Raw genomic sequence first — 12,710 nt, 5'->3', positions numbered from 1 at the left:
AGGTTTGAATTTATCCCTAACACACAGGGGCTTGGATTTGTATTGGTTTTCTGTGGTAGCTTATATTATAAAATTAACTTAAGATACCATTTTGAACTGATACAATTCTTCTGGGAGTCAAACGGTTCATCTGCATTTAATAGAGCAAAATTTTTGAGAACAGCGTTGTTCCCCTCAATGATGAATAAACGTGTTACAGTTATATATTGTGACATTATACTAGAGCTATTAAGTCAACACTGTAAAATCTGAAGTTTTTAGTAATAGAAATAAGTAGCATATGTAAGCATATATAAGTTGGACCTTTAACAGTATTGTTTGGCCTATTTGATCTGATTTCTCAAGCGTGCCTAGTGAAGCCCTCTAAGAGTATGTGAAAATAGAATTACATAATTTCACAAGTAAATTGCCTTATCCCTTCAAAAAACCCTCCCAGTGCTTTCTTTGGGGCCGTCCATTACTTACTAAGCTAAAAGCTTGAATCACTGAGTAAAATCATAGCATGCAATAAATGTTAAGAAACCTTGGCTGGGATTTATTTTTGCAGCTAGTCCATCCCTGACCTGTACTGCTGTAAGAATGGTAGAAAGAAGATCTGGGGAATACCACGTTGCACCTGCTGGAGCATATATAGTGTCATAGCCAGTAAGGGAAGTGGTAGATGCATGCAGCAACAAGTAGTTGCCTGTAAGTGGATGCCCAGGAACTTTGGAGAATTATCTAGAGAAATATGGTAAATCAATAGGACAAGGTCACAGTAGAGTGAAATCCTGCAGCCCTGTTTGACTAATGAAGAGAATATCTGAATAGCATCTCTATAGATTCCTTCAAGTAACAGCTTCAAAGTCCAAGCTTCTCTCAACAATCACTAGTCCTTTTTGATTTGCCTGACCAAGTAGTTTTAGTGCTGCCACAAATGCGTTTGTAAATATATTTGAATATTGGCAAGAGAAGTTCCACTTGAATGAGTTTCTGTGACTGTTTTGCTAGATTTCCTTAGGATTTATTATTGGGTTTATTTGAAATCATAGTCTGTCATAAAGTTATTGTGTGTATATTCTCTGATACACAATGATACTCATAAATAAGATGCTATTTTGTTTATTACCAGAGAAGTAATTTTTTTTGCTACAGAATTAGTGGGCTGAAGATAAGATATAGCAAAGTATCCTTGGGACACTTAGTACAGCTGCATGTGCATCACAGCTAATCTGTATGTAGAATGCAAACCTTGTGGTTTGTTGTGTGGCCTAGACTCAAACCCACTCAAGCACGGAGTAGTACCTAGCATGAAGTGCGTACTGCGTAAGTTGTTGTTTACCTACCTTTGAGAACAAAAATTTATGAAAGAAGAAAAAAAGCTAGGTTTTGTGGAGGAAGAGGAGTGAGGGAGCCAGAATGTACACGTAAGACTGATATACCTGTACCTGCCAGGATATGTCATGTCTCCTTGTGATCACATGGAATTCAAAGTGCTATGAGAGGAACAGCTGTATTGAACAAAAGAGACAAATTATCTTGTTTTTTCACTATAGCTGCTTGACAGGGGTAGCATATGGTCTTGTGCTGCCTGATCTTTGATTAAACGTGCAGCCATCTATGCCTTAAAAGATTCTAATTCTGACACACTTTCCCTTTGCCTTCCTGAACTTGACATTTGCGTACAAGGCATGCAACACGGAGTTCAGAACCAAATGACTGAGATGCCAGGCTTTCCAGGGAAATAGAGTGTCAACAGGGTAAACTTTTTCATAAGCTTGATTGTCTGTTTTCTTAATAAAAATGGAAGTATCTTGCTTTATTAAAAAAGCCTTTTTTAAATAACTTTGAAAGTAGCTTGTTCAACAGTTACTGAAAAATAGTTAAAGAACAGTGAATACAAATGCTTAATAATGAGTAAGGGTATGCTGTCATTTCAATTACTGCAGTAAATAATATACTTTTCAAGAGAAGCAGATGTCACTCAAGTGATCGGCATGTTCTTTGTTGAATGAAATTATGGTGGAGAGCCCTGTAGAAAATAAGCTGTTCAGTAAGCCTGTTAATCCATTGGAAATTTATTTCCTTCACTATAGTAAGATGAGTAATTGCCATGTTGGTATGAACAATGTGTCTCTGTCCATAGGCAGTTCTAACCCTGCAGTTGATATTTGTGAAAACTAATGACCATTTCCATTTTTATTTTACTTTATTACTTCTTTTTAATGCTGAAAGGCAAAGCAATATTACTGTACAATTCTTCATATTTTTATAGTTTTGCAAGTAAGCTAATTCTTGTAATAACTCTATGCGAGTAAGAAGTAAGTATGTTATTTCCTCCGTTGGATACTTAAGAAAGTCATGACATTGATAGGGTGATTTGCTGAAGGCCATACAATGAGTCAGTGTTAGATCTGATATTACAGCAGAAGATCATTGCTCTGAGAACTGCAGAGCATTGCTTTGAGCATTAGATCAATACACGCTGAGCTATATCTATTTTTAGCAGAGTTGACTTTTCATTCATTTTCTGCCTCTTCGCGTTATATACTATCTTTCATATACTATGCCATTTGACAAATGATATCTTCACATAGGTCCTTAGAAGCTTATTTTGTTCTAGTAAAAGTGGGAAAGAATTATACTGATTAATTTACGTCTTTTAATCTGCACAAAAATTGTCCTTATGGTACAGTATGTATTGTTTACTGATGTCTCCCATAAGAAGCCTTTAAAAGGTGTTTTTGTCATGATATAATTCATCAGCCAAGAATAAAATTGTTAACCAATTTTATGTTGCAGTGTTAAAAACAAAATAGCTGCTTCTAGAGAACACATTCAATATACTAGGAAATTACTGACATTGTAAATAATTGTTGGGTCTGAGTAAGGGAATAGTTAAGAATACATCCCAGTCATAACAGATTTCTATTAATAGGGCTTTTTTCTTTACTTATGTTTCCTTGTTGATGAAAATCAGCTGATTCTTGATAAATTTCCTTTTACTGAGCATTATTTTTAGAAAGTGACTTTACTTTCAATCTGTTCATTTGTTTTTTTTTCCTATCTTTCAATTATATATTGTATAAGAAGCCGGTAATCTTAAGTAAAGAAAAACTCCAATGGAACTTTCCCCAAAATAAACTCTAATAGTCTGCTAATGAAAAAAAGAGTCATAATTTGGAACCAACTAATTTATGTTACAACAAAGTAAGAAACTAGAACATCTGATGTGAAATGCAAATATTGAAGCACTTTAAATTTACCAAGTCTTGTTTTAGAAACCTAAGGTTTTGTATTAAAAAAGAATAAGAATGTTGAAATCCCATATCTACAAACATTAAAATTTATAATACCAGTATCATCAATCTTGACTAACTAAATCAGTGGCATAATGTCATAGTCTATTTTAGCTTTCTGAGTATACAAATTTAATACAATTTATTTCCTAGTACAGGTTTTTATACAATTATGACCATCGTTGTATTTCTTTTTATAGTATTTTACTAGTATTTTCAGGAAATGCCTTGAAATTAATAGAAATGGCATTCAGAATAAATGCAATATGCTCTTTTGCGCAGTCTCTGGAAATAATTCCACACAAACATTTTGTACATGCAGCTTAGAGAGGCTTTGATTCTATTTAAGGTGGAGACAAAATTGAGAATTCTCTGTTCTACACGGTATATTCTGCTAAAAGTCCCATATAAAATCATTGCTAAAATTAACATGTTAGCTTGTATGTTTCACATTTTCTTTGTGACATAGGAAAGATTGATACTGTGATTCTTCAGTTTTTTAGGCAGCAGAATAAAATGCAGAAAGACTGATAGTCCACTATGCAAACATGCTTCAGGAGATGTGGATAGGAATCCACATTTGGACTGTATATAAACTGGAATATCTTCCACTTAGTTGAAATTATTAACCACTGAATACATCTGAATCATGATTTTTCACAGCCTAAACAATACTCAGTTTTTTTTTGGACCAACCGTTCTCTCTGACTTTTCTATATTAGAATATGTATGTCCTCACATTTATATTAGATGTTCCTTTTAAGTATCCCTCTTCCTCATTTGTTTATTACTCTGTTAGATGGATGAATCGTCTGGGCCTCGCAGCAATTGGTTACACACCTGATGACAAGGATATTCATCCAGATGAAGGTAATGCTTCTGACAGTATAATTAGGAGAGGAGAGCAAGAGTATACACATCTATTCATTATTTGAACAAGGCTGGATGTATCGTAATTGACTTTATTAACATATGTGCCGTGTCTTTTAAAACATCAGTTTCATGAGAATGCGTATCCTTTAAGAACTATATTTAATAGTGCCATCAGCAGAGATAATAAAATCTAGAATAATAACTTGAAGAAACATTTAACACAAATGATAAACAGAATGTTGGGTTAAGACTGAGGTATGATCTCCCAAATCAGAGCCATCAGATTTGCTCATCGCCTTAGAGTAATTCAAGATGTTACAGTCACTGAGCTCAGCATCTTCTGAGCTCAGGTGACAGATGTTTTCTCCACTATCCGTGGTAGAACCTGTTATCTGATGACAGTTGAACTAAATATTTAGCCCAGTTCTACTTTGGCATTTGCAAGAAAATTTTCCTTTGAAAGTCTTTGGCCAGAACTGGTTTTTATGTATAGTGGGAATTAGATGCCTAACCTGCTTTCTGTAACGCTTATCATAAAATATTTGAAAGCTCTTCTATGTATCTGTGCGTCTTTAGGTACCAGACATTTTCAGAAGTCTGTTCCTTAGTGACTGTCACCTAGGTGACTGTGAAATGGTTACCTTTGCATGCTAATGATATTTTGAAAATGGTGCATAGGCTTTCTTGTGAGTAAACCCACTGGTGAAACCTGGAATTCTTCGTTAGCAGATTACTGGAGTGAAAGCGACCAGGATGATGTTGATGGCTCTCTAACGCTGAAGCAGGAAGGCTCTTCAACACTGTGTGACATCTACCATCGAACACCCTCAGTGAGTCATAAATACTACGTTTGATACTAGGTCACCAAAAAATTTGTGTGTGCCTTGATTTGCATTTTTCTTGTTTGGGAATATTAAAGGCAGAACAGAGACGGAGTTCACTTTAAGAATGAAGTACTGCTGTTTCTCACAAAGTAAGAACTGAATGTTTCCAAAATAAGCCATTATAAAGACAGGGGAGGCAAATGCCTCCTTGCACAGCTATCTCACCAGAGTGTAACTATTACAATTTTTTGTAGGATATGGAAAACTACATCCAGTACAGAGAGAGAATTCAAATGTTGACTTCACTGCAGAGTATGAAAAGAAAGTGGTGAATGGGATAGTTTGTATTAACTGAGACTAGTTTGTATTAACTGAGGCTGTATTTCAAGTATGAATATTGGATACTGGAAATTAAGATCAGATCACATTCACACAATAATCATGTTTTAGTATGAACTTTTTTTTTTTTTTAAGAACATCTCTTCAGAGGTAAGTTTTTTTTTACAAAATGAAGCTTTGTATAAAATAACATTGTAGTTATAGTATTTTCTATAACAGTGTCATAAGATGTTAAGTAGATGATAAAAATACTTCTGGTATATTGTGTATGGACAAGCTTTGATAACTGGGAGAAAAAACCCACTATTTTGTATATGAACAGGCTCTAGTAACAGATAAGAACATTTCTAATATACAGAACATAGACTGTGATAATTAATCTATGTTTCTAAGCACAGATAGGACTGTTCTCTATTTTTCTTTCAGATTTTTCTTCAGCGTGAATGACATGATCCTCACACAGCCAGAACCAAAGAAAGAGTGACTGAGACAACAGCATCACATGGGTGAAGTTCAGACTGATTTTCACCCATGTGATGCTGTTTTATCAACTGGGATACAGGTTAAGACCCTCCCTTTCTGTTTTTTCACTTTTTTTGCCTTTCTCTTTGTTTTTGAGTTAAAATGATACACGGACCCAGCAGAATTTAATTAAAATGATTTGATAAGTTCAGCAGTCCCGCAAAAATCAAAAATCTTCCTGGATGCTGAAGTATTTCTTTTCTGTTCAGCTGAAATATTTGTCCTCTTAAAAAGAAAGGAAAACCATTTATGGTTTCTTTTGGGGCTTTCATGTGTTCAGAACACACTGCTGGACTGAGTTTAAGCTGCATAGGTCTTAGAAAACCTGTACCAGTGTTCCCAGCACTGTTTCCAGCAGGAGTTGCTCATGGGCAGAGAATGTGCAAAACAATAGGGAGTGGTTGAAATATAGCACTTAGACAGAAGATCGCACTGGTAGTTATGTTTTGTTTAAGAGAGGTTTATATTATGACATATCAAAACACACATATCAGTCCATTTTATCAGTATGTATCATATAGTGTTCTACACAAACAATGATTTTCTTGGGTGTGTTCAAAATAATGTCTTATAGTCGGATGCTTTTGTTTCTTTTCAGGTGAATTCTTCAAGTCCATTCCCTGAACCCAAACATGGTCGGCACTTTTCAAGTGAATCAACTTATTCTCATTCTTCTGCTGAGGATTCTCGACAAGATGCAGCAGGGAGCACACACTCATCAGGATGCAGACCTCCCTACCGAGAAAGACGTTCATGGCAGGATCTGATAGAGACCCCATTAACCAGTTCAGGGCTCCATTTTCTTCAGACTGTTCCTCCTGATACAGAATACATGAGTGGCCGGCCTGGAATGTCACCAGAGAAACGAAGACAAGCAACATTACCAGTTCAAAGACGTCATAATCATGAACGGGATGGGCCTTTCCCTTTGGCGGAATGTCAAAGAGGACATAGTTCTCATAGGCCACAGAAGCAACGTAGTCAAAGCCTTCCACGAAATAGAGATGTCCGGGTTAAGGGGTGTATAAAGTCCGTGGAAGTAACAGAAGAAAAGACAGAAGAGAAAGTTCTTATTAGAAGGCATAATAGTTTCTGTACAGAAGGTAAGCTTTTGGAGAGACTGTGACCCCCTTTACTGCCATAGAAAGCTGTAGTAATATTACCATTATTCTCAGCAGGGCTTTTGTGATTGAACTGTTATATTTTGGCAGGTGCATCAGTCACTATACTGGAATTTGTATTTAAAATGCCTGGATGTAATGCTAAAAGTACAACTTGGCTGCTGATCAGACTGTTCTTGTTTTATCAAATTGAAAATTGGAAGACTCTGTTAGATGGTTATTCTATATACTAATTTGCAGTATTCCTTGATATTTTTAGAGACGTCTTGTTCTGTCTGAATTGTTGGATTTGTTTGGGGGTTATTTATTTATTTATTTATTTATTTTCTTTCAGAAAACAAAAATGAGATTGGAGAGAATACAGATGGTTTGCAAGAGCTATACAAGTCTCTGGAGCAAGCTAGCTTATCAGCTTTTGGAGAGCAGCGTCCTTCCACCAAGCAGGAGTTCCGCAAGTCTTTTGTAAAGAGGTGTAATGATCCGGTTATCAACGAAAAGCTTCATCACATCAGAGTTCTCAAGAGCACTTTAAAAGTAAGGTTTTATTATTAGTTTTGTATATGAACGATGTGAACTTACAAAAGTATAATTTCTTAATGGTTTCCAGAGATGGGACTTTCTTTGTAGCTAAGAATTAAGTTCCAAAGAAAGTAACAATACTGAAAAGCAAATATGTTCTGGCTAAAAAACAAAAAAGAAATTTAGCAGTATTTGCGGCTCTTTTTGGGAGTGTTGCTGAAAGTGCTGAGGACTGAACTGTCAAACAGCTTAAGCTGTAATAGTTCCCAAATGTAGGTAAAAGATTTAAGTGTCAGTAGTAGTTTCCCTAGCACTTTGTGTTAAAATGAAAGAAGGCATAAAATGCCTAAGTACAAAATGTGGCATAAATTTGACTTTGACATGTGCTGTGTCTTTCTGGAATTTGATAGGCGAAGGAAGGGGACCTCACAGTTATCAACAGCCTTCTGGATGATCCCAACTTAACGTCAAAGAAGTTTAAAGATTGGAAACTAAAGAACTATGAGTTTTTCCTGGACATTTGTGAGTACAGTGCTGCTCTGAAATCACAAAATGGAGCCTCTGAACTTGCAACCTCAGCACCAATGCTGACACATACACATTCATTCATTGAAACTCACGTGTGACAGGACTAGTATCATGAATAATTGCTGGGTGCCATGAAAAATCCAATAAGACAAACACTGTAATATTTATAAATTATGTACTCAGCAGTATTGTAAATAGGTTGGATAAGAGAATAGCACCACAGGATGCCTACTACATTGCATGATAAGACAATAATATTCTTTCTGAATTTTTTGTTTGCTATGATCGACCGATGTTCGTATCAAGCTCTGCATTAGAAAGAAGCAGTGCAGAAGTGTAACTGAAAATTAATTCCAGTATATTTAAAGTACTGTACTAAAGCTAAGCTTAGAGTATGAGCTCCTACAATCATTTTATATATTTAGATATATATATATATAAACATATCTATGTATATAAAATGTAACATGGTAGTTGAAATTTTCTTTTAAAATGCCCTAAAATTCACATTTTCACACATCTTTCTTGAGAAAAATATAAAATGAAAACATAAATGCATTGGCCACTCTTAGAGATGAACATTTATTTTTGCAACATTTCCAGATAGTGACCATCTTTGCAAATAAAGGACAGAGTTATCAAAATGTAAACTCGATCCCTATAGTGTGCCTTAAAATGTACACTGTACATCTAGCAAACAGATCCCAATCTGGCCCTATGGGCATACTGTACATGCCATTTAGATACTGTGTTTGTAAAATAATGTGCCTGCCTTTAACATGAATGACTATAAGCAAGCAGGTGTGGCACAGAAGAAAAGATATGAGTAGAACAATGTTGGTTGTTCGCTAATGCTGCAACTTAAACTGATTTTAATATCATCTGAAGTATTTCATGGTGAAAAAAAAAAACATCTGCGCTGAATATGGTAGCTACTGCAGGTTTTCATAGTTTCTTCACTGTGAATTCAAGTGACACAAGCCTGTGAGTCACAAAATTCAAAAAAGTTCTCATTCTTCAAAGCTGAGAATTAAGTAAAAGAAAAAAAATCCTGAACTTAGCAAATAAATTCTGTAATAGACTGACATCTAGAGCTGAGTAAATTATTCAGAATTATATAATGCATGGCAATAATTTTTGACTGTAGGTAGCCCATTAGCAAGTGGGTGGAAGTTATTCAATACAGTATTTGAAAACCAATCTGTACTGATTGGCTTTGAGAAGACACACAAGTCAGGTAGTGTATTTCTCTTCCTTGCCTGGATGAGAATGATTTCTAAGAATCAGATTTTGGAGTACATACTTGTATTCCTGAAAAAAATCAGTCATTCTGAATATTCCTGAACATAAATTTCAAACACATATTTGTAATTTCCCCTGAGCACATATGCTTGCTAGAATATTTCTAGAAAGCAGAACAAAGGGGATGTGGATACAGTTGAAGTCATTTCACTTACAAATTAACACAAGTATTCACTGAAACATTTTCACAACATTAATCTTACTGTCTTTCATATGTCAAGAATTGTAAAATTTATACAATTCAATATAATGTGGGAAAAAATTATGTCTCAAAGAGGTACTAGTATCCAGGAAGAGATTTAATTATTCACAAAGCCAGAATTAGGTGAACATATCCTGTTTCCTTAGTACAGTCTGCACAAAGCAGCTGAAGAAACACAACTCAGATTTGGTTTGTATTCTCGTTTGCACTGGCATTTATTTGAACCCCAATGGATGCAGTGATTAAACAACCAATAATCTGAAATAATTCCAAGATATTATTAATAGGAAAGTATTACTGGCAGTTGTTTTGAGTTCTTTGCATCTCACTAGCACCTGAGTCATAGCATTGTTGCAACAAATTCATAATAACATTTGCATAGAACATGAAAGATGAAGGCATATTTGGCCTGCTACAGCAGTATTGAAATGAAGAGCAAAACTCCAGTGACTTCAGAGGAGCAGGATCCTGTTGTACATGGTTTGCTTGAAATTAAGCATGCACTTAAGCCTCTGTTTAAGTACCTGAAGTGATAAAATACAGGAAATAGAGAACAATAGTTTGCCATTGCAGGTTTCATCAAAATCAGAGTTGCATTATTCATGCAAAAAGTAAAAACTCAATCTAATTGTATTTACTCTCTCAACATTTTAGTGTGCAACTGAACAGCAGAAGCATTAACAGAGAACTCTTTCGTTCCAGCTGTTGTTCCTATCAGATCTCTAAAAATTATATAATTTCACTATTTTAATACTATCCTTCATATAATGTGGGAAAAATACTATGTAGTGAAGCAAGCAATAGGGTAAATTATATAAGCTGTTTAGAAACTAATTCATACTGTAAGTGCAAGCAGTGATAATGGTCACAGAATCAGTTAAATGGGTTGAATTTTTCATATTCATAAAGAAATTTAAACATGCATTTTGTTTCAAACCCATAACATGGTCTATGCTTTCATAATAAACAGATTTTAAAATAGCTTTCAAAAGCCTTTGTATCGTAACTCAAAGACAGAAATGACAACTGACCACAGAATATATTCAGTGAAGTCATTAGTAAACAATTAATCAAATTGTTTCTCTTCTGTAACAGTAAGTAGAGATACAGCTTAAAATAACAGAGAAAAAAACATAGTTAGGAACATGCCTTTCTCAAAAATAATACAAATAGTAAAACAGTTAATAAAACAGTAAAAAAGAGTGAATCTCAATTTTCATTTCTCATTGTTCACTAAAATTAAAAGATATTTTTGAAATATTGAGTAGATGAGATAACACAAAAATCCTTCCTCAAGTTGAAAGATCATAATGGCTTTTGGTCAGATTTTCTTTAAAATCTTTCAGTGTCATTCTGAAATTCTGAGAATCATGAGTCTTTATTCTGTTCTTGATGAATAGTTCTCATCAAATATGGTAAGATTTATTATGAATATTCAAGATAAATTATTTAAGATAGTCATAAGGTGAATTGAGATACCCTAGCGAAATTTTCTATAATGGAGTTAAGATTAACTAGGATAGAAGTTTGAAGGATTTGTCTAACATTGCTTAGATCTTAGAGCAAGCAAAATCATATTTTTAAAGTAAGCAGCACAAAGATTTTGTTTCACAAATGTGAGTCAGCATATTGAAAACAAAGTCATTTCACAAGAATTTTGACATACTTCTTGCATACATACTCAACTCTATATTATAGCCCTTTCATCCCCACCTGAGTTTCTTCTTGCTGTAGCTGGATACTAATAATAATGAAACTATACTATAGAAACTAATATGCAAAGTCAGAGTAGCACATATTGTTTGGAGTTCTGTGATCTTTGAAATAACTGGAATGCCAAGTCTGATACAGATACTGTATTTAAAATTTGTGCAACAGATCCTGCTTACATACTAAAAAAAAAAAAATCAAATTCTCCTGGACCAAAAGGTGCTCTGATACACTGTACAGTGCAGCTGAAATTATTCTGGTGGTTGTGGTCACACATTTTTAGGTGAGAAAAGAATTTTGTTTGCTGTTGAGTTCATCAAAGGAAATGAACAGCACTAACACAATACATTATTAGTGTGATAGATTACCTGCCTGAACGCTTAGATAAAAGATGGTTCTTAATAATATGCAATTATACAGAGAGAGTGTTTGGATGTGTTTTATTTATTCAGATCTTATGAAGGTTACCTAACTTAGTGTCTTTATTCAGAATTCCTGCTAGGTAGATTTTTAACTGCAGAAAAATCAATCATCGATCACTCAATCAGTAGACTTCCCCTGTGACTCCACAAACATAGTCTTTTTGTTGCTGGCTTTTTTTATATATTTAATATAACTGATTTCATGCTTCCCCTAAACTACTGATTCCCCTCCCTTTTTTAATCCTTCTGTGTTCATTGAATTCAGTTCTTTGATCTTTGAGAACTGTCTTAGTAGCTATCTTAGCACTTCCTGAGAGATCTTAGATTTTTTCGTTTTCATATGTCTTAAATAACAATATTTCTGAACTTAGTCTAATTTATAGGAACAAGAAATAATCAAAGGGAGAAGAAGTTCTTACCAGTTTGTACGTCTAAATTCTATAATACCAATAAGGTAGTAAAAATATTGGGTCCATACCCTGCAACAGCACATGTAGGGTTACATTTGCCCTCGCAGTAATTAGAGTAGGTTGTTTCACTTCATTGGCAAAAACAGTGCTACTGTTTTGTCAACTTCTGATACAGTCCTACTTTCTCAAACAGATCATGAGCACTTCTTGAACTGCATTATGCTTTAACACTGTAAGGAAAGACTGATCATTTGCTCTCAGAAGATCTTTGGAAGATGAGATGTGATCTCTTTTCCAAGCAGGGAATTCTGAATATGATCAGTTCAGATCTGGACTACTGTCATTTAAGCTAGAAATGTGGTGCAGATATGAAAGTGAAATTTCACAAATACCAAAGTGTTACATGGAATTGATAGCTATACATGGCAAATTAGCTTTATTCTTACTGTCCTCAGCAATTACAGCTTTTCAGGCCAAAATAAAGGTTCTTTGATTCAAAGTTCTGTGAGTGATGATAAAGGTAGCTTTGAAGAGGTTACTTTACAGAGGCTCTGGGAATTGTTCAGTCTCACTAAAATTTGTAGAGTTTTACTGTTGACTTTTAGAAGATTTCACTTGGACTGTTAATAGGATAGACACCAAACTTTTGACAGAAAAATG

The 12,710-nt window shown here is 34.6% G+C and overlaps 1 protein-coding gene across 1 annotated transcript in view; it reads left to right on the top strand.

Moving 5' to 3' along the window:
* The window catches only part of LOC106487552 (connector enhancer of kinase suppressor of ras 2-like), a 243,618-nt gene extending 235,380 nt beyond the window's left edge, over positions 1–8,238 (top strand). The window contains 5 exon segments of the mRNA XM_067303896.1: positions 4,078–4,148; positions 4,878–4,981; positions 6,435–6,939; positions 7,292–7,491; positions 7,887–8,238. Coding sequence (XP_067159997.1) covers positions 4,078–4,148; positions 4,878–4,981; positions 6,435–6,939; positions 7,292–7,491; positions 7,887–8,102 — 1,096 coding nt within the window. The 3' untranslated portion in view covers positions 8,103–8,238.
* The last annotated feature ends 4,472 nt before the right edge of the window (positions 8,239–12,710 follow it).

This window comes from Apteryx mantelli, chromosome 13 (assembly GCF_036417845.1).
Source record: "Apteryx mantelli isolate bAptMan1 chromosome 13, bAptMan1.hap1, whole genome shotgun sequence".
Lineage (NCBI taxonomy): Eukaryota > Metazoa > Chordata > Aves > Apterygiformes > Apterygidae > Apteryx > Apteryx mantelli.
Note: the sequence above shows the minus strand (reverse complement) of the source record. Positions and strands in the feature narration are given on the sequence as shown.